A 23309-nucleotide genomic window follows, 5' to 3' on the forward strand; every position below is an offset into this window, starting at 1 on the left:
TAATTCGGAAAAATAAATTCGTACGAATCCCTTGCTTGGCTTCAAATTGTTGGCCCAGGTGCCGTTTGCAAACAGCGAGCAAGGCACGCGGAGGAGTTTGTGGAGAGACTAACGGCGCACGCCGATCTAGCTGCCTTCGACTCCCAGATTGTGGCACGGTATTTATTACACACCGCACCAGGCACTCATTTAATGCCGAGTGGACCTAGAGGGAAATTCGAATAGGTTAAGACCTGGAAATAGCTACAATGCGCCACCGCTCCCGACTAACAGCTCACGCCACGCTACCCGCGAGATGGCAATGCAGGGAGGGTCCCACGATTCATTTAAACAGCTGTCACATCGAGATAGAGAGGAAGTACATTTAACACAGCCGCTCTCGATCTGATTTCAATATTTATATCCGAGTATTCCAGCGATCCTCCCGACCCCCTTCCCCCCCCCCCACCGCTCCTACCCCCCATCCCCCCCGACCCCCCCCCCCCCATCCCCCACCTACCCCACCCCCATCCCTCCCTACCCCCTCCACCCTCATCCCCCCATGACCCCCCCGTCCCTCCCCATATCCCCCCATAGACCCCCCCCCCCATAGCCCCCCCCATAGCCCCCCCCCCAGCATTCCACCCCCCCCTCAAATCCCCCCTCCATTCGACCCTATCCACGAATTCCACCCCCCCCCCCCCCCATTCCACCCTCTCATCCCTTTCCAATGCCCTAAATGGCCCTAATTGAGCACGCAATCATCACCTGCTCGGAATTAGCGACGCCACGTGTCGCGAGACACGTGGTTTCATTGTCATCAATGCACTCGCCGCCCTCCCTCCCACCGCGATTCCATTGCCACCATTCCAGTTGTTCCATGGGGGTTGTTTGCGTATGCTGTCTGTCTCGTCTTGGAATGAAGTGCTGTTTAAATCTAAGATGCGGTGGTCCTTTTGTTCCATCGGATTAAAGTTACAGAATAAGATTTTCACGCGTGATTTAGTTGCACTCTCGTGAGTGTTAACATCGATATCAATCGATGAACAAAATAAATGCTCGTCATTATGGATTAGCGAAGCAAAATTAACTTAATGACACCATTTGTTTGTGCATTTTATTCGATGCTTAACCTAATAACACACTTTGTTTATGCATTTTACTCGAGTCTTACGCTCATTTCTATTCAAAACATATTTGTCCTGGTCTTTAGAGGAACAGCGTTGTATATAAATGAGTCATTATTAATCTCCTCGTTTTTCCAAAAATATTTTACTCCTCAATCATCGCACATTCGCAACAGAGGATTAAACACGAATTGTCATTCCATTGAGTGTTAGTTGCCACCCTTCACATCTTAGCCGGCCAAGGGTCTTAGATGAGTAAAAAAATATAGATTCTGCCCCGCGGCGAATTTACTGTGCTTCATTATGGTCTCAATTACTCAAACATCTCAGATTTCTCTAATAAAAGGACTCTTTTCAGACTCGGTTGCCGTGGGTCAAACGGTAAACTCTTTGGTTCGTTCGGTAAAGTCACCTGATGACGGACGCTTAGTGTTGCGCCCGAAACGTCGTGATTTATTTTATTTTATACCTACGTGACTTTACCGAAAAAAACAAAGAGTATGGATTCCTGCAGTCACGAAAACTTCCAAACAAGACGGGCAAACCAGTTGCGGTTGACTGTTGTGGTAACAAAAGTCATTTGCCCATCTTGAGAAGAGCTGAAAACCTCGCGTGAAGATCTCACCGGCTGGGTGTGTAGCCACCGCGGTGAGCGAACGAAGGTGATTGCGTAGTTGAACTTGTTGAAGAGGCCTCGTGGTGATGAATATACGACTACGTATCGAAACATCTTAGAGGCTCAACGGCGACACACGGAGAGCTGGCAAGCCCCTCTCCGTCAGCCCTGGCCACAACTCACGTCGCACCCGGGACAATCTACGACACGCATGTACAATGGACCAATACCACCCCCCGTATAGTCTGAACAGACTTCGAAGGCAAGTGCTGCTAGCGAGGACCAATCATGTACACACACGCGCGCACATGCAAGCGCTTCCTTCGTCTTACAGAAAGTTCAACGGGTTCTACGTTACGGGGGACGTCTTTAGCAATCATCAGGCGCGTGCAGTGTGTGTAACGACTCAACAATGTGCATTTATCGGAAAAGACCGCATGCTAAAAGCTGCAACACATGCCGACTCGCAAATTTCTCCTCTATTGTTGCATTTGCATATAAATGACGCGACATGATGATGTGCAATTATAGCAGTTAGAAGTATTGTGCTGCAGTGCACTGCAAAATTACACGCAGCAGCAGCAGCAGCGGTGGTTATTCCTTAATGGCTTAATGTGCTGTATCACATGCCCAAGTCATCCCCTGCACACCGCTGTGAGTCCGCTAAGAGGCAGCGATGCACACCGTATCTTAATGTTGTCGTACATTATAATGATCATCATCAGTAGCCATGATCAATCAACTGCTGGATGGGCGACCGACTGTGAAACGAAAGGGTTGGTAGAGGCTGTCGAGTAGGGGCTACATTGTGAACAACAGAGGGCGCTGTGCAACAACAGTGCATTATTGTACCGTACTCCTATGCGTCCAAGCCTATGCTTGCTGCCTTCACAGTTCTGCACTGGCGAGGGTGGTGAAGTATGGTCAGGCAATCCCCCGTGACTGACACGGCGTGTGAACGTCCTCAGGTGGGTGAAAGCCTGCACCTCCGATTAGCACGGTTAGCTACGTCCGTGGCTACGTACGGTGCGAAAGAAGTTCAACATACATCCAGAAGTGGATTGGCAAGGGAGTCTCTTTATACGTGTACATTATAATAGTGTGTCATATGCGAGCGTGACGTTCAGTACAACCAGTTCTTTACAATACATCCTTGGGGCCATTACCACTGAAACCTCAACGGTGGATTTATTGCGGGCTTAATTCTAATTACGCAAGGCAAGGCTGTGGCATTGTAAGACGCGTGACGTATGTGCGATCGCCTACGTACCTTACACACGGTTATCCACATGTATAGATACCCAACTCAACTGATTTCACATAACCCTCTCACTTTCTTTTCAGCAGGTGATTGATTGTAGCACGCAGCGTGTGAAAGCGATGGCACCATAACTCGCAGGTCTCAGGGTGTTAAAACATTTGATAGCACGTGTGTTGCGATTGGTCGGCGACGTGTAGAGAGAGGCTTTGCAATAACAAAAATGTTGTTTTCGCTCAAAAGTAATTTCGCAAGATATTATTTAGTGGGGTATCTGGAAATCGATCACACAGTAGTATGCATGTGAAGTGGCATGCCCAAGCAATCGCTTCCGTGCATAATGTTTGATTTATTGTTATCCTGAATATAGATCATCATCCGTCCTCATTGTCCAGTCCTTTTCGTTAATCTCCCATGAGTGTACATCTCTCTCTCTCTCTCCATATTTATTCTGTATATATATTAATGTCTCTGTGTGTGTAATGTATGAGCTCATTCAGGTACCGAGGTCGCGGGACAGGTATCGTCTCGCCCATAGCCCCAGGTTTGGAGCTGGGTTGTTCTGCCACTCTTTGTAATTACGAGGATGCGGTGAGCACATGTATATACTTACTGTAAATGTTACCTTCAAAGCACGGAGCGGTGGCGCAATGGTTAGCACTGCAGTGCAAAATGAACCCGGACCACCTAAGCTTGATTTCTGGCCGTGGCAACATCTTTAACGAGTGATAGCCGATCCGGTTGTGGTACCACACGCACGACCCACCCCCACCATACACAGACACTTTACTGAGCCACCGCTGTGACCAGCGTGGTGAAGTATAGTCAACCCCTCCACAACCGACGCAGTGTGGGGAGGCCTTGATCCATCCGTCAATCAATGCGTTGACAAACGGCTGCAACATTATTATTTAAATAACTTCAAATGTATCCCGCGTCCACGTGTCTAGCACCCTGGCCCTCGGCATGCCGTGCGACTGCACCCGGGTGCCTGCATGGGCCGGATGGGCCCCTGGGCCCTGCAGCAGCCGCTGGGCTACGAAGAGACGGGGGGGGGAGGGGTTAGAGGGATTGGCCAAGTGGCCGCATTTCTTTTCTTCCGCCAGGGCCCATGCCAGCCACGCTATGCCACTCCATTATTATTGCGTGACTTCGCGTGATGTCGCCCTTTCATTAAGCATAGGTAAAACCTCTTCTAATTTTTCTTACTTTGATACTGGCAAAAACATGTCGCAGAGATTTAACTGCTCAACCCGAGCTATAAATGCTCTGACACGTTGCATTGTCTTTGTACTGTTCGCATTTTGGTGTTCTCCAGTCTGACATTGGTGAGACAAGGCCTTAAAGAAGCATATTTGTTTGCATGTTTTTGCCACAAGTACGTGTGGTCAATTCAGACTTTATTTTTGCGAAAAGTATCTACTTGGCGTTTGAATATATTAACACCTATTTTATTGCATAAAGGGTAAAAACCTATTCTTATTTTTCATATATTGTCCCTCCTTGGCGATGACCTCACATCTTAATATGCTCTGTTGCATATCTTAATATGCATATCTTAATAATATGCATATATTAATATGCATATTTTAATACACATATCGTAATATACATATCTTAATATGCAACAGAAACATGTGCTGTAGATCATCGGCGGGCTCTGGCTTATGTAAAGTGCTGTACGTACGCACAGCAGAAGGAGCGCACTAAAAATATTGATTTAATCATGGGACGATTACCAGAACATCTCGAAGGGAGAGCTCTGGTGACTTCAGTTCATACCCAGGGCCGAGACGGCCTCTGGGCGTGCAAGTCGAGTCGATGCGAGAGGGCATCTCTGTTCGACACAACTCTTCTGGGCTGTATCTACTTCACCACCCCATTTCAAATTTCAAAGTTTCGACACAAAATGTGGGGTTCCCTCCACTCTTTAGGGCATTTACTTTGGTCACATTTTCACTTCTGAGTAAATGCTGTGAATACAGGGCTCCTTGCCCATAATTGGTTTGCCTTTTGCAAAAGTAAATTGCGTAGAGTACTGTACTGTATGTAACATGTTAAAAGCTGGAATTATTTCAATAAAAGTGTGTTAAATAAATGTTGAAGAAATTCCAACCACTTGCGGAGTAAGGATGAATTTATTTAAATATTGCGTCTCAGCTGGAACATTTGTACATTACACAAATGTAGATTAAATGCACAAACTTGTATGAGAATAACTACAGTTTATCACATATATGGATTTTCATAATTTTGCAACAATCATCGTAATTATCATCATTCATTAACAATCTCATTAAACTATTGAGAATCGTGGTTCACACTCTATACGGTAATATCATTTAGGGTCACATTTTGCATCTATTTTATTTTCTTCTTCTCCTCAAAACTCAAGGATTACAAGATGTATCAAGTGATAGGTTTTTGACTAAATCAAGAAGGCCACACTCATCATCAGCATCATCAGTCTGACATTTCCCCACGGTCGCTCGAGGCTTTAAATATGCATGGAACCAATCGTGGAGAGGGGGGTAACAGGGTTGGTGGCATTGAAAGGAGGGGGAAAGGTGGTGAGGGTTGGAAGGGTGATAGCAGGGAGAGGGGACGGTGGAGGTCACGTCATGCGCCCCCTGGGAAGGGTCCCCTGGGACCGGGCTTCGGTACCACGTCCCCGTTTCACCCCCAAGGACCCCGATGCCGGTTCGGAAGGAGGCCCATCAGACTCGGAGCAAGGAGTCGATTTCACGGGCGAGAGGTGGGGGCCCTTGCTCTCGTGGCCTCCGGTCTTCGTCTTCTTCGGCTTGTCTGCTGCGGCACCAACGTGAACAACAAACAGCAACATCGACGAATGGCACAACAACGGCAACAGCAACAACAATAGCAGCATCAACAGCAATTTCAACCGCAGAAGCAGCACCACTGCATTCAGCTTCGACGTGAGTGGAAGGTTACGCATATATATAAACCAAACTAACCTACCAATGCAATAAAATTAGGGTATAGTAGCCGTTTGGACAAAACTGGAAACAAAGGCTCAAGAGGGAACAAATAATAATGGGAGGGTGCTGCTTGCTTGGAATTACACTGCGGGAGAGAATAACGCGTGAAATGAGAGCACCTGACGCACCAATTCGAGACGTAACATTGACTGTTGAGTAAGGTGAAGGGGGCTTGGACAGCAGACCAAGTCGCTAGAATTGATGGTGGCCAGTGGACGAGACGAACGTCTCAGTGTGTGGGCAGTAGGAGGAGGTCACACGCCAGAGGCACGTCCACTCGCGGAGATGGAGCGATTTAATCGGCTCACGTACAGCGACTCAATGGATTGTCACGTAACGAGACCGGATGGTTACTTTGAAAGCATTTCCATCCAGTGGAAAGGATTTCCATCCAGCAGTAGATGGAGTGTGGCTACGACTATGATGATGATAGGCTGACATTTACAGTACTATATATGTTTCGGATGTGTATTTTCTGTTTTAAGAGAGCGTCAAGTATTTATCTTACGCGTGTTGTTCTTTTCGTCTTACATCTCACGGGTAATGTCTGCCCTCTGCTGGCAAGGATTGAAAATAAAGTATCGGCTTTATAACTCGACACTTTATCCGATAAACAAAACATGCCTTCAAATTTCAAATATAATAGGCAACGTTTCGGGAAAATGGGCCTTACTCAGAACACATAGAGAGGCCAGGCAGAGTGTGTAACAGCATAAAGCGTTCAGTTGATAAATATGTGTTTACAATATATATTAACATATTCCGGTTATTGTGATGTGTTGTTGGCAATTAATGTTCCTAAAATCGTCATCTTGGAGATGAAATCGATGAAGGTACAAAGCATGCGATGCAGTTGCACATTGCCGATGATGTTGTTGGTGTTGCAATCAACAGTGCGTACCCAACTTGGAAACATAATGCAGACAGACACCAATCCTACCCGTGCCTCACAAGACACCCCGAAGTTACACGTACACACGGAGGACCTCCCACCCCCCCCCCCCATGTTAGGCGCCGTCCATAAATGACGTTACGCACCTAGAGATTGAGGGGGGGGTCAGACATTATTCTTTGGTTCTTTCGGTAAAGTCACGTATAAAGATAAAATAATAAATTAAATAATAGCATACTACGACGTTTCGATTGCAACACAAGCAATCATCATCAGGTATAAAAGAAATAGCAACAAAAATCTAACCAGAAAACTATAGACAGACATATAAGCAGACAGACATCATAAAGATACACAGAGAGAGAACACGTATCGGCACAAAGAGTGTGTGCAATTGCACAGTTTGTGACGATGTGTGACGATGGGGGGGGGAGGTTGAGAAATGTGACGTCACATCAAAATGCGCAAATGAAAATAAATATAGACAACACGTTCTACTTAATTAAATCGACTTTTTAATAAATGTTTTCTTCTACAACATCAGAGTGCAGCGGCACATTAAATACGGACTACAATGACAATATTTTAAAGCGATTTGAAGCATGTTTTATTTTGGGGGGGGGGGCAGAGCTTTGTGACGTCATATTTGAGGGGGGGGGGTCTGACTTTTTGTGATGCCGTGTGACGAGGGGGGGGGGTCAAAATAGTCCAAAATCGTGTGACGTCATTTATGGACGGCTCCTTACACAGACACAAGCTCCCCGGTGTTACGCACATACGGACACAATACGCAACTCCACGTTACAAGCACAAGCCCCCCCACCCCGCTACAGCCCCCGTGTTCCTCAGATAAACACAAGACAACATCCCTTGTGGACACAGGCAATCTACCAACTCCACGTGTCTCTCACAGTCGCACAGAGGCTGGCTCCGTGTACCTCGCTGCTTGGCGTAGCGCAGGGCGTATGGAGCCATGAGCATGGCTGGTGGACGTGTGGACAGGCTGGACAGCTGGGTCATCTCCCTCTGTTTGATGACAGAGAGCGAAATACATTCCAAGGATTGCAACGTCTCGACACTTTGACGGGTAGAGTTTCAAAGAGGGCCTTCTGGGCAGCTGACACGCGTGGTGTCAACGTGGACGATGGTGATGGTGATTGCGATGATGATGGTGGTGGTGGTGGTGGTGGCGTTGGTAGTGGCGATGATGATGATGGCGGTGTTGGTAGCGGCAGTGATGACGGTGGTGATGATTACACGATGTAACACAATTTTTGTTCCTGGGTAGGAAGTGTTATTTTGTAATTGCTTATGCCTAAAAAGTTTAGAAAATGGCTATTATTCCCCACAAACTTTGCTTTTGTGACCATGACAGTGATTTATTTACATTTACCTATTTTCAATGAGAAAACGGGCGAATTTGTGTCTTTTCGTTCACATACAGTCAGAAAAAACAACATATGAATCAAAATTAACATGTATTTATACTAAAGTAATACAAAAAAATGACTACAAAAGATTTATAAGTGAGTAGTCATTCGAGATTTACGATTATACTGTAAATCACTTTCACGAATCAGCCTCCAAATGTAGTCTCCCATCATGTTCTCGTTATATTGTCCTTGGTAGCGGCGTTCAAAGTCCAGTCTATATCCTGGTGGAAGCGCTCGCCTTGCTCCTCCGAGTATGCTCCCATGTTCTCCTTGAATTGATCAAGATGAGCATCACAAATTCGCCCGTTTTCTCATTGAAAATAGGTCACAAAAGCAAAGTTTGTGGGGGAATAATAACCTTGTGATTGCCCAGGAAGCCACGAACCACTGCGACAAAGCTGTTCCAGGCCGCTTTCTCCTTACTAGTGAGCTTCTTGGGGAATTCATTGCACTCCAGGATCTTCTCTATCTGCTGTCCGACGAAGACACCGGCTTTGACCTTTGCCTCAGACAGCTCAGGGAAGAAGTCTTGAAGGCGCTTGAAGGCTGCTGACTCCTTATCTACAGCTCTGTATTGATGACGATGATACTGTTGAGTGCATGTATTTATGCACATGCCACATGTCCACAATAGCCCCCACTCAACATTATTTCTCGATGTATGTCGCCGTGTTTATCTCTGTTGTCGTCATGCCTCTGTCATTGTGTCACCAGGTCTGTGTATCTTTGTCTCTCTCTCTATGACCATCTCCCCCATCTGCACAGAGCCTCCCCCATTTGTTGAACCAGCTCTGATGACGATTGTGTTTCATGAAAATTACTTTTGACAAAGAAATTGTGCAAACGTTCCAAGTATTTTTCGCATTCCTTATGTTATATTTCACAGCGATCTTTGTCTATCCACTGCTAGATAAAGGCCTCCAAACACATATCTGTCGTGGAGATCGTCTAAACATTCTTCACACTTCTTCAGACAGCGGGGTTGCTGAAGGTTATACAGTATCAATTATAAATATATCCTCTCAAATATCCTTCCGAAAACATTTTGAAGCGTATTATTACCACTCCCATTATGCTATCACGAATAATTCCGATGGTATTTGTGGAAGAATGCCTTTTTTTAGAACGATAAAAAAAAACTCTTCAACAAAGAGACAACACGCACACACACAACGCACGCGCGCGCGTTAAAGTGCAAAACCACTTTCAAGCAGCTGTAGCGTTTGAGTGGTACTCAACAGAGTCCACAGTGGGCACGCTCGCGTGAGCGCGGGCATCTCACGGCAGAGAGAGAGGGACTCAAGCATCGCTTGCCGACTCACGCCGACCTCAGCAAAATTAATAACGAGAATGTTTATTTATACCAGCAGGAGGAATCCGATGAGATATAAAGCTCTTTTATTTTTTACACACAGATGTCCAGTTAAGGGGGCGGGTCAGAAAGTGAGAACAACAAACAATGCAAAAAAAAACACGATATGAGTGTAAAGTTTATAAAAGGTAAACAAAATCACTAAAAAAATAAATGCATTATTTGGTGGTGACGTTACTGCTGCTACGTTGGCACAGTGGTGCCCAAGCACAAACATCACAAACTCCAACACATTTTTCTTGATTCTTTCGGTAAAGTCACGTAGAAGGGAAATAATAAAATAAAATAAAAAATAAAAAAAATCCAACACATTTGTCCATTAAACACCGTGGCCTTAAAGAATAAGGACCATTAGTCAAAACGTCACGTACCTTAGCAGCTCTTCTCGTGAGGCTGTCCGAGGGACGGTGCCTGTACAGCATGAACACCTCCTCCAGGTTCAAGCTGTCCTTCACCGCACACAGACACAACGAGCACAGTCATGCCCCACTTTCGCCAAACACAAGCCCCCGTTTGTGTGAAACCTATTTCAAAAATAATAATAATTAAAAACCCTTGCCATGACAGCAACTGCACAAAGAGGCACTGTAATAACACATTTTAATTCAATATTTAGTTGCGATAATAGCTTTCACATCGACGACGGGTTATGCTTTTGGTTTTTACGTAAAATCAAACCCAAAAGAGGACCGCAAAAAACAAAAGTGGTGACGTATTTCTGGCGTGATTTATTGACGGAAAATAATAATAAAAAAACAAAGGGCCATTCTCGTGTGCGCCTCGCTTCAATGTCAAGGTCGCCCATGTGCAGCAAAAGATGAGCGCAGCGTGGGTTTTATGACCCCAAGAGAGATTTGTCGGGCGTGCCGGCCACAGTTTACTTAATTTATGAACGTGAAATGAGGTCCGGTGTTGGATTTCGGCACTGGCATTTCACACACATGTTTTAAATCATATATTATTTGTTGTTGTTGTTGCTTCTGCTGTTGTTGTTATTTCACAGAGCTTCGGATGTGTCGGTCCCTGGTCCGTGACCTACTATGAGACAGCTGGCGTACGCGGACAGGATCTCCGCCTCTTTCTCCAGCGAGACGTGACCTCCCGTGACCTTACTGCTGCCGCGGCAGGCTGCTCTAGACTCCACGAGGTACCCACAACAACAACACAAACGAACAAAAAAACACAAGGGTTACAATAATTAACAACAACAACAACGACGTACATTTGGCAATGCTCCCATAACGTACGGAATGTCTCAAGAGCGCAGAAACACAGAGGAATAGCGGGAGGGAATGGGTGGTGATGGAGCAAGCGAAGGACATAAAGGAAGCAATTAAGGGGATACGAAGGCACGGATGAAGAGGAAGGTGCTGTAATTATAATCAAAATAATTCATGTGATCCAGTGCCTTGGAGATGGCTCTGTTGGGTCGTTAAGAAATAACAACAATAATAACACGTATGCCATATATAGTTTCAAGACAATTTTTAAGTGTTCTGCATTTGCTCTGCATCGTGTGTTCTGCATTTCTCTGCATTGTTCTGTGTTCTGCATTTTCGAAAGTGTTCTTCGTTGTGACGTCTGGCCAATTGTCGTCAGTTAAGGAGGGTAAAGCGGATTACGTACTCGAAAAAAAACGCCACCATTCATATGACGGCATAGCACTCAGAGGTCGGTACAGACAGGGTTCAAAAAACACCCTTGCTCGAACTGCCATAGCCTCGCCACATTGCAGCCCGGCAGATTCGGGTGTTTCACGAGTACACGTGATCCACCGACCCATGCCTCGAAAGCATCGGACCACAGGCACGCGGGTGCCATGTGTTAGATCATTTCCAAAGCCAAAGGTCCGCAAGGTGGCCCGGAGGTTGGCGGTACAGTACTGTCCAGCACAATAGATTCGTTGCCCGTTCGCGACAGAATATTTCCACAATTTTTCGATTTAAAGCTTTCGTGACTGCAGGGATTCATCTTCTTGGTTCTTTCGGTAAAGTCACGTAGAAATAATAAAATAATAAAAATAAAACATTTTTTAATACAATTCTCACGACGTTTCGGCCACAACGCAAGCAGCCGTCCTCAGGTGAAGAACAGGGCTGTCGGAAAGACAGCGTCTAAATGAACACCACCAAGCTTGGCAGCGTATATTTAAGCTGGGTTAGAGGAATCAGGAAGTAGTGACTAATGCCATATCTGCATTTGCCATAAATATGCTAAATTCATCTGTTGATATGCAAATACATTTGTCAAGGCGCCCTTCCTCCTCTAACCCAGCTTAAATATACGTTGCCAAGCTTAGTGGTGTTCATTCAGACGCTGTCTTTCTGACAGCCCTGTTCTTCACCTGAGGACGGCTGCTTGCGTTGTGGCCGAAACGTCGTGAGAATTGTATTTTATTATGTTTTTTTTTATTACCGAAAGAACCAAGAAGATATTTCCACAATGTTTACGGTGTTTATCCCTATTGTGTTCGCGGCGTGTTCTGTGGCTGATCGGAGCTCGTGTCCACTCGAAAAGGGGCCTTTTTGTTGCAGGGGTCACGAGGCGACCGCCGGACGGATGAATCGCCTGACCTTTTCTCCGGGTTGCCGGGGCCATCGGTCTGAGATCTGCTGCGCGGCAGTCGTCCAAATGCCAGGTCAAAGGCACGCTGCGAAGCACACGAACCACACTGAGATCCAGCCGGGGATGCGGGGCAAGGGGGGGGGGGCTCCCCACCCAACGAGTGACGTAACATCGCACGGCAACGTTGTGATTATTATCGTTGGTGTTCGATATGACGCAGAGCACAACACGTGGTACAACCCCATCGGAGACCTGTATACGAACACGTCCACAGACACCTATGCAGGAGTTTTATTAACACCGCATTCGTGAATCCAATCCTCACTCGACACCCTTTCCAGTAGACGAAGCCTTCCTGTCCAAATGTGCTTGCAACATGAATCGCCTGACCTTTTCTCCGGGTTGCCTCCCCACGCCATTCTCTGACACAAGATTGTGCACTGCTCACCGGAACAGTACCGAACAGACCTGCCTTCATTCATAGAATGCTCGATACCAGCAACACAATTGTAGCGTCATTAAAACCGTAAACTGTAAACGAATATAAACAAAGAACATTGTCATAAATTTGACTTGGCAAAGTGACTGATTGCTTATGGCTCTGGGATTAATTTCAGTCGGGTCCGTCTAAATCAGCAACCCGTAAAATATAAACACACCTGGAAAACCACATCCAGTCTCCATCGCACTATGGTTATGGTCTACCAGGGACCCAAAACATAGCTTGTGAGAAATTCATCCCAGACATGGCTTAGTGCTGCCTGCTTTATGAACCAGGGATGCTGCCACGGTGTTTGCACATCGGACTTGCAATCCAGCGGCCACCACTTCATCCTCGTGGCACGGAAAGTTTCCAAATTCACCCAATGAGCACACCGCAGTTCGTCCATTGGTCGCTTGTGAAGACGTAAAGTGTAGGTGCTCCCACCTCTTCCAAGATGTCCAACCAGCGTGGAAGTACAGGCCAAAAACAGGGACGCCTCTACTTATGAACAAACCTGTCTGTCCAGTTGCTTGTTCCGACCAAGACTCGTAAGTTCAACCGCCGCACAATAGATGGTGGTGGTGGCATCTACATCTGCGGAACGTGAAGAACCAGTGGCATCTACATCTACAGGAGATTATACAACTCTTAAATCCATTCCCCGTGTTTAGTGTAACATGCCGTACAGCACGTTTGGAATCGACAGGAGTAAAGTTGACGTTACGAACAGATCTCTGGAACCTAACTCGTTCGTAAGAAGAGGAGTCCCTGTAACCGTCTGGGGAGCTCTCTTGAGCGCTCTCTAGTGGAGGCTCTTCCGCCAACAGCGGTGTGAGCAAGGCGATTGCAGGGCTGCCCCTTTACCATTACTCTGTGGACAACCCAAGCTGAGAGGGAAAGATTCCACCGCCGTTGTTGAGCGGCGGGTTGAGTGAGGAGTGCGTTCCAGTGTGGGGTCTCACACGGCTTGGGTGTCGTCCCGCTCGTGGATCAAAGTCTCTCTCCCGCAGATGCACGGACAGATGCTGCTCCCTGTGGGACGAGACATGTGGGTTGGAGGTGGGGGGATTTGTGAATGTGTGTCTGTTCGAAATGTTTAGCATACTTCCCGAAATGCAACAAACTTGAAATTTGGCATGTGGGTAGCTTCCAGACTGTACACAATGCAAAAAGTATGAAAATATACTTTTTGGGGGGGGGGGGGGCGCAATAATGTAAATATTTTGCACGGCAAGTGAGCAGTGACGTCAAATCTGTGATGTCACCCGCATGCGGCAGCGTCACGCAGTGTGCCTGCTGACGTCACGCCCCCCCCCACTCTCCGCGGAGGCCGTGTGTTAATCCAAGACAAGAATCCAAGTCCCGGGTGAAGCCGGGTAGTAAAGCGAGTATTAACTATTTGTCATGCAATTATATACTGCATGTGTATTATCCAAACATTCCACATATCCCAGGCTGTGCAGATTAATTCACAAATCAAGGTTTTTTTTCATCCTCTGCCAATTGCCAGGTCTTTGACTCACACTCCCTGTCTGATCTTGAGCGTTCTTCATTTCACCGTACGGACCTCTTTCCTTCAAGGGGTCAAGCAGCATCTTTCTTGTTCTGCCTCTGCGGCCTCTTCCCCAGCATCCACCCTTTCAGAACGTCATTGATCCATCTGCCAATTCTGACAATGCGCCCAATTCACATATTTCACTCCTACCTGGATTGTTCTCGTGAGACCTCTCTCCTTCCGAACCTGTCGTGGAACCTCATTCTTCTTTCTCTCCATCCAACTCAATTGTCTACACACACCTATGCCATTCTTCCCAGGTCTCCCTCGCTACCAGGCGCCGTTGTCACGGTGGCCTCTCGTCTTGTTTACGCCAAAGCCAATTGCTTCCCACTAACATTTCAAGCCCTCTTGCCTCTCCCAAGTGCCCCCCCCCCCCCCCACTCAACCTCATCCCAACCCCACACTTGATGCCACTCACAGTAACTGGGCTACAGCCGCCTTGAGCTGGCGCGTCTCCGACTGCACGGACATTGCTCCTCTCCGTCGTGTTCTGGGGCACACACAGCGCAAGCGGACACACCAGATACGTCACCACCCTCACGGATTATATTCCACACTTGCCTCTATGCATTGCCTATGGGCAAGTTTATTAAATCCCACCGTGCCTCCCGCAGTATAAATGGGCATACCACAGTGAGTCGATCGGCAGGTGGGCCGCGTGTTGTGGGGTGAAGTGTGGGTATATGCACATCTCCCAAGACGTCTGGCCTGCAGCATGGAAGAGTAGGCAAAACACCCTCTGGAGGGGCTCTCTAGAGCTCCCTGTCGTGGAGGTCTTTCTGCCAGCAGTGGTGTGAGCAAGCAACTTCAGGACTGCACCTTTACCCTGTTGTATTACGTTATATATTGTATTGTCATCGTGGGGGTTATGTGACCGGACCTCACCACGCCAGTTAGTGCGGGCTGGTGAAGGCGGGGAGCAGAACAGTTGAAACATAGAATCACGGTACAACGATGGATCTTCCTTCACTATATATTTTTTTTAAAGTCCCATTGCACATCAGCGTCATGTGAGTGAATCAAGAGACTACGCTTGTACGAAGGCTAACCGGGACAAGATGCACAGTTGAGTAGAATTGAGCTATGGAGGTGGCCGTCTTGGCTGTGTCGTGCACCCTCCCTCCACCCAGAGTCTCTGTATGCCCCCACATTTAAACAAGGCACACGTGTCAGGGTTGACCGTGTCGCCGTGCAGGTTGTCTCTGACAGGTTCAGTCACGTGCACCGTTGTTGTTCTTGTTGTTGTATGTGAGCCCAGACAAATTACACGTGGCTTTTAAATCCATACCTCTCCGAGAACACACACACGTATCTGTGTGTTTTTACAAAGCGTATTTGAAAGAGCCCATCAAGTGGTACGGTCTGTTCTAGCAAAAAACAAAGCACTGTACAGCGTAAAAAAACACATAAGTCATTCTAAACAGCACATGCATCGTGATATGCGTACACACATTGTGGCATCGTGGTTGGCATGTGCACAACCAATACAATGGGGGTGTCATCATTTGGGACGCATTTCCCAGAACTTGAGCCCCCCCCCCCCCCAGATCACGATCCCCGGTGCAGTTACACCGCCTGCACACTTACCAGCGCCTTCACTGCCGCACACACCACGCCGTCACGTCTGTATGCCGACACAAAGCACGGCACGTCTTGTGCGCACGTGTCTTTGGCAAAAGAACGTTGGTTGCAGCCGTTTTACGCCTGCACACTCGATAACAAGCTATTCGATAAACAACCTATACCCGATAACAACACCTCTACGCCACGCGATGCATGATACACACACAGCATCTGTACGCGGGTACCGGTAGCATGGAGCACGATGTATCCGCGGGTACTTGCGCCGTGTATTTTCTCCCCCGGTGGCATCGAGAGTGAGTAATGTGAAGCTCCCCCCCCACTCCCCTCTGTCAAGTTGGGCGCTCGTGTAAAACACACCAGCCCGCTCCGTCAACAAGACCGGTCATCGGAGAGGTGGCCCGGGTGGTGGTGCGTGGTGAATATCCACCCCCCCTCCCCCCACATTCATCGTTTTATTCGCTCTCGCGAGCCAAAACAACGTTATTCGATTTCGATTTAAAGCTTTCGTGACTGCAGGGATTCATCTTCTTGGTTCTTTCGGTAAAGTCACGTAGAAGGGAAGTAATAAAATAATAAAAATAAAACATAATAAAATAATTCTCACGACGTTTCGGCCACAACGCAAGCAGCCGTCCTCAGGTGAAGAACATGTCTGTCGATAAGACAGAGTCTGAATGACACGTCCTAGGCTTGGAGCGTCTATTTAAGCTGGGAGGGAGGAGGAAGAGTGCCTTGACAAAATAATTTGCATATGAAGAGAAATTTAGCATATTTATGGGAAATGCAGGAATGCGACTAGTGCTACTTGTTATTCGATATTCGACTCCGATCATCCCCCCCCCCACCACCGACAAAAAACTTGATTAAACCCATCAGGTTTTCGATGAATATGGCACAAGGCGTGCGCACTCATCGAATTCTCGGGAGCGGGCAATGACGGTCATTGTTGCACTCAGACGCCCCACGGCAGCGTGCGTGCGAGCGTGGATGGTCGAATAAATTGCGGCCCCTGCGAGTTGCGTCTCATTCACTCGGCTGAAGCAGATGCGCACGGGAACGTTTCTTTTTATATTTACATAGTGTGCAGTGAAATCAATGGTCGGGGCTGTACTATGGCTCCATCGAGTATGCTCCCCGCCTTCGCTCGCCCCGGAATTGCTGGCCAACGGCGCTCTGAAGTACGGTCGAATTACCTCCACGACCCACACGATGTGGGGAGGCCCTTATGGCAATATTACAGAAATATACTAAATAATACAAACAAAAAATAAGTTAATATGAGAAGGTAAATGTTCACACCCTGAAATTGCTAATGGAAGGGCCTCCACTAGAGGAAGCTGTAGAGAGCCCCTATTGAGGATATTTGGCCTACTCGTCCACGCTGTCCAAATGTGTTGGAAGAGGTGGGAATACCCAAACTCTACTACCTCGCCCACCACACGTGATCTGTCTGCCGCTAGACGAACTGTGCACGATGTGTGGATGGACAATGGCTCAATTTCAGATGGTCCAGGGCTGAGTTCCGGAAAATAGGTTCCTGCATCCCCCCTCCCCTCATTTCTGTCGGCTGGGGGTGGAGGTGGGGCTGGGGGCTACGGGCTGCCCCGGAATATATATTCCATGAGAAACTACACCCTGGGATGAACTGACGCGATTCTCAAATCCAAATTCATTGCGATTTCTACCACAGTCAATCTATCCGTGTTTACCGGTGTCTCCGTGTTTGCGCAATGCACAGTTAATAATGCGCGCACCTGCATTGCGACTTTAATTGAGAATAGCCCACGGTGCATGCGACTGCGGTCACCAATCTCAAACCAGGGACCACACAGCGACCACTGCCCGCTTCGAGAAATTAGCTGGAACACATGTTTATCCATTTATAGATACCCCATAAATGGGTAAACAATATTACGGAGAAATTATAGAGAAAACGGCATTTTATTTCGGAGTTTCTACAGGCCGCACCTCCGATTAGCACGGTTTGGTTATGTAGGGTGCGAAAGAAGTTCAACAGTCATGTCAATTAAAATGTATGGGGTATCTATGAATGGATTTTCCTATATGTCAAGATATTCACTTCTGAAGCCATATATTGGCCTACAAACATCGACATGAACATTGTTTTATCAACTCCCTACCATACGAAGGAAAGAAGATTGGCATTGTTAATATATGGGACGGTAGACTATGGACTGGAAACACTGACTTATATTTAAATGCTCTTCTCATAATACTTGACATGGAGATAAACGTGCCTCCGTAATAACAGAGTTAATCAACCATTTCCATTTTTACTCAAAGCTAGAACCAATATCTTAAAGACAGGGTATCATCTCGCTGTTCACCAGCATTGATTCAAATAATGCTGACTGCTGATGTGACACTGCGTGTAAAAACCGGTGAAGAGTTTGATTGCACTGAATCAATGCCTGTGAAATTATGCACTCCCAGAAGGCCATGTGGCTAAAGGGTTGTGTAAACATTGTTTTATTTTTTATGTGAAGAAACACATTTGAAGGGGACATCATCTGCGTACCCAAAACTTAAGTATTTTTATTTTACCAGGTAAGGCCCACTAAGCTATACAGCTCTTTTTCAGAAGTGACTTGGCCACAAATGATCACTCAAAGCGTGGCTTATGTGGATATTTATAGCAGCCAAATCGCATGTTTCTAAATGTGGAGGGAAACACCTGAGGACCCAGAGAAAAATCCACGCGACCATGGGGAGAACATGCACACTGCAAATATACAAGCGTCAGGGTCGGGATCAAACCCACGAACTTCTGCATACCAGGCGAGGCAGTTAACATCTCGCCGCATGTGAATTGGTGCCTTTCAAGTAGATGCCTACGTCATCATTTGAGTAATAGACTTGGATTCTCATTGAGTTATCTATCAATAGATTAATAAATGCAACCACAACTACCGACATGTATGCATATCTGAAACAATATATCAACAAAGCAATTCAAGTAAAGTCTATTTATGAGCCAATACACTCTTAGATATAATTTGTCTGCATCTCGACGTTCTGCAAAGGACCTCCTTTAGAGAGGTCACCCAGAGAGTGTTTTGGCCTACTCTCTCACGGTGGCCAGACGTCTTAAAGAGGTGGAAGTGCCCACACTTTACCCCATCACACGCGATCTGCCGATCGACTGTGGTGTACCCATTTATATTTCTGTGTGGAGAGTGGCAGAGTGATTATTTCAACCAGTACACCCCTGTGGCAGCACATCTCCACGTTTTGTACGAGACTTAACAAAAATATTGAAACTCGCTGCCTCCCCGTAAGAAGTCAGAAATCATTGTACCTGTCTGCAGACATCGACATCAACACATTGCGGCCGCTTACCTGCTCACCTGCGTATGCACCGCTGTAGAGCACGTGGCACGGCACGAAGCGGTCGCGATATCGTCTTAAAAACTAGAGCCAGGCGTGCATCACCATCATCATCACCACTGCTACCACACCACGACCATCGATCGCTGTCACAGTCATCACCACTACCATCCACACATTCTCACTGCACAGACCCGCCTGGGCTGTTTGGGTGAAAAACTAGAACCAGCTAGCCCCTGCAACACTACTGGCAGCATTGCTTTCGCCCGGCCTTTTTTGTTTCGGTTTCTTGGCAACCATTCCCAACACCCAAATGGGAGATGGGGGGGGGGGTGAAATGTCACTCAGCATTATTCGGTGCAATTGAGGTAGTGCGTTATTCTGGTTACCTTCATTCTGCGTTACCTTCCTTACCCGGAATGGGAGTCTATGAACGCATTACTAAATACTGTGCAGCGTAATTGTGGTAACATATTGTAATGCTTCTTCTTGATTCTTTCGGTAAAGTCACGTAGAAGGGAAGTAATAAAATAATAAAAATAAAACATAATAAAATAATTCTCACGACGTTTCGGCCACAACGCAAGCAGCCGTCCTCAGGTGAAAACCAGGTCTGTCGAGGCGACAGCGTCTGAATGAAACAGCACACGTGCTTGGAGCATATATATTATTTTTATTATTTTATTACTTGCCCTTCTACGTGACTTTACCGAAAGAACCAAGAAGATGAATCTCTGCAGTCACGAAAGCTTTAAATCGAAATATTGTAATGTATTCATATCATCATCACCTGCCATGATCAGACGATGATCAAACCCGTCACCGTCTCTCGCGATCGTCCTCCGACGTAGCAATCCCGCGGAGCGCCTGCCCACGAGCTGATCATCTGATTTCATCGCTCCATCTCCGCGGTTGTAGGTGCTCTCTCTCTCGGATGCCTCCCTCGGCTGCCACTCTGTCCTTAGTCTCGACCACCGACCGTCAGCCCTTTCAGCGATCGTGTCCTGCCGAAGCCCAATTGTCCGCGCGTTCCCTCTCCGAGCTCTCGGTGCAATTCCAAGCATGCACCTGTCCGAGCTTTCTCTGTGCACGTTTCAGTTGTTTTCGGTTTGGTTTTTATTCCATCGGGTTCTTCCATTTTCTTCTTGCGCGTGCGGCTATGAAGACGTTTCAATTGATAACGTAACCACGCTGGGTCTCGTGACCCACTCTCAACAGGATAGAGGTTTTTTTTTTTTACCGTGCATTATATTGTACAGTCTTTTGTTTCCAATATAAAACGCCTTCGCGATGGGTTTAATATCAACCCACCTGTTTATGCAAGGAAATGAAACTCATTGCACACTCATGGCCTCGAGCGCAGGAAACCCAATTAGGGCAGCGCACGCGTTGAACTGCGCAGCACTGCGGCGTATGCATTTGCACGATACTTCAGATATGCACCGTGTCTTTTAAATGCGACTAACAGTCATAACATTAAAACATATATATCTTTATCTGAAGAACCTCAGAATTGTACTTTTTTTTCTCCCGTAACACGATCCGTTTAGCATGTTTATCTTACTCAGCAGGTGCTCTTTGTTTGGGCCGTTAATGCACCCATCCAGTCAACAGTGAACGTTGGTCCAAGCGTTCCATCCACATTGCAACATTGGCACAACGTTGGCACGACGTTGCCATATTTTCTGGGTAGGACCCTGCGAGCGAGCGATATCTGAACTGGTGTTGGGCATCCCCTCCTCTTTCACCAATCCGCAGTGACCACCAGAGTGAAGTATGGTCAAACAATCTCCAAGAGCTACACAGAAAGGGATGCCTTCGTGCAATAATGGATTGACAAAAAGAAGTCTGAAAATGAGTATGTGAGCTTGGGATGGATTGGTGACACGACAGTTTGTGCACTAATCTGAGTTCCATTTTCGACCCTGACACCAGTCTCTTGCAATGCAGTGCATATGAACCCGCGTGTCAACTTGTGGTCAAACAAACATTTATTTTATAGGCTTTTAGACGAAATATTTATTGATGGGGAAACTATTCAAATTCAAATTGAAGACCGTTCGTCTAGAAAAGTATGTTTTATCAGTGCCCCATGGTGTATACATATCCACTCTATCTCTCTGGCATCTGTTGAAGGTCCAATGCCAGAACCATCACCTTGTGTTCACGACGAACGTGCTGAATTTTAGTGATTAATGTGTTGTCATTACTCCGGGTTTATTCCACATAAAGCCACACACGTATTGTTGTTGTTATATAATTGGCCAAACATCCCGCTTGGAGGACCCTTACAGTGTTTGCTTCACAGAGACTTTCCATGGTAAATAAAGGGCAATTATTGTCTTAAGTCAGCAGGTGGCAGTCAATCACTAACCTGGCTCTCGCGTTGTGTTTGGAGAAGATGTTTAATCTACTGAGCACATCTTATTCTAATACGAGACCAAACAATCTCCCTATTGTGCTCAAAGTCGAAGTCAAATTGATCACTACAGCCAATGTCATTGATGCCACTACATATTAAATTCGCTCCAATGTTTGCTCACATACTACCATTTGGCGTTAGGCCCTCCCTTAGGTGGCGGACCTTTGCATGCCTCACCCAATACCTGGGCAACAAGCCCTTGTCCATCCAGCAGAGGTGGGACAAAGTCATTGTTATGCAAGTCCAAGTCGAGTCTGAAGTCATCAAATTCATGACTCGAGTCTGACTCGAGTCCAAGTCACATGACTCGAGTCCACACCTCAGAGGTGGGACAAAGTCATTGTTATGCAAGTCCAAGTCGAGTCTGAAGTCATCAAATTCATGACTCGAGTCTGACTCGAGTCCAAGTCACATGACTCGAGTCCACATCTCAGCCATCCAGCGCACGTATATGCCGTCTGCGTTCTATTACAACTTTCCGAGTTGTTTATCTTTTCCTGTCAGCACATTCTTGTCATCCACTTACATCCGCCTGCACTCGATGGGCAGAATAATAATTTGATTCCGTGGTGTAACGGATGGCACGCTGGCTTCGCAGTTCAAACGTCGCCGGTTCGTTCTCCCGGTGCGGCATATGAAACAATGAAGCGAGTTTCTGAAATCTCCCTCCCCTCTGTCCCCCCTGGCGATGTATATGGATACACCCCAGTTAGTCGATGGCAGGTCGCATCTCCCAGGACATCCCAAACAAGGTGGAAGAGTTTGGCAAAATACCATCTGTAGAGGCTCGACAGAGCTTCCTGCAGTGCATGGGGTCGGCAAACTGCGGCTCCGAAGTGGCATGCGGCTCTTTAAGGACTACCTTTGTACTACTGCTATTCACATAGTGGAGGCCCTTCGGCCAGCAGTGGCATGAGCAAAACAATTGCAGGGCTCCAACTTTACCTCTTGTCAATGTTCAACTTTCTGCCCGAAACGCCCATCTTCTCAAGATATCTGTAAATGATGCAAATCCCCCATAAAAGCCGAATCTTTAGTGCAGACCGAGAAGCCATGCGTTTCAAACAACACAGGGAGACGTGTAAACATCACGGAAGCGTTGTGCACATGCGAACAACCACGGGCATTCCCTGAACAACTTAACTACATTGGTCCGGTCCACGGTTTTCAATCACTGCATCACTGCGGCTGTCGATCACACTTGCTCACATTTAATTTAATGGTGATACACGACAAAGAACCACAATGCACCTCTTTAGGTAATGCTGATGGCTTTTGCATAACGCACGAAGGCTGTCTGCCTTTTACATAATTCTCTGTTGTTTTAAATATAATTCTCAACACTAAATCTTATTAAAGTTTTAAGTGGCTTATGTAGTCAATCAAAACCCCACCTGTGACAACATACACTTCCGTTTTAGTCCTCTCCAAGACGAGCCCCGCGTGCTGGAAGCTTCTTCAATTTTGATCCAAATTGCTCCGAGCATCGAGAGCGAATGTGAGACATCGTGTTGAACACCAACTACAATAACAACGTCAAGAACAGCAGCCTGAAAACACATCAGAGAGGCTGTGCAGCACAGCCGCAAACCCCTACACAGTCGGGATGTTTTTCAACTGTTCCGTCAAGATGTGGTGGCGATACGTTAACTACCGCGCTTGGTATATAGGA

General features: G+C 46.8%; 1 protein-coding gene across 1 annotated transcript; it reads right to left on the reverse strand.

Moving 5' to 3' along the window:
* Nucleotides 1-5105: 5105 nt before the first annotated feature.
* On the reverse strand, nt 5106-16235 carry C20H2orf80 (chromosome 20 C2orf80 homolog). The gene is made up of 8 exons (XM_061554918.1): nt 16092-16235; nt 14702-14773; nt 13688-13757; nt 12250-12326; nt 10716-10809; nt 10048-10125; nt 7810-7897; nt 5106-5788 (listed from the first exon to the last, which is right to left on the reverse strand). Exons 2-8 carry the CDS (start codon nt 14752-14754, stop codon nt 5595-5597), a joined length of 654 nt encoding a protein of 217 aa, XP_061410902.1. The 5' UTR covers nt 14755-14773; nt 16092-16235; the 3' UTR covers nt 5106-5594.
* Between the last annotated feature and the right edge of the window lie 7074 nt (nt 16236-23309).

This window comes from Lethenteron reissneri, chromosome 20 (genome assembly GCF_015708825.2).
Source record: "Lethenteron reissneri isolate LAM-NWPU_2019-01 chromosome 20, ASM1570882v1, whole genome shotgun sequence".
Lineage (NCBI taxonomy): Eukaryota > Metazoa > Chordata > Hyperoartia > Petromyzontiformes > Petromyzontidae > Lethenteron > Lethenteron reissneri.

What these genes read in the sequence shown, in the direction of transcription:
- C20H2orf80 (XM_061554918.1), bottom strand. Translation starts at nt 14,754, where the DNA reads ATGTCCGTGCAGTCGGAGACGCGCCAGCTCAAGGCGGCTGTAGCCCAG. An exon ending in GCGGCTGTAGCCCAGTTACT is followed by an intron (nt 13,758 to 14,701) that starts GTGAGTGGCATC and finishes CTCGTCCCACAG; the next exon opens with GGAGCAGCATCTGTCCGTGC. An exon ending in CGGGACGACACCCAAGCCGT is followed by an intron (nt 12,327 to 13,687) that starts GTGAGACCCCAC and finishes TGTGCTTCGCAG; the next exon opens with CGTGCCTTTGACCTGGCATT.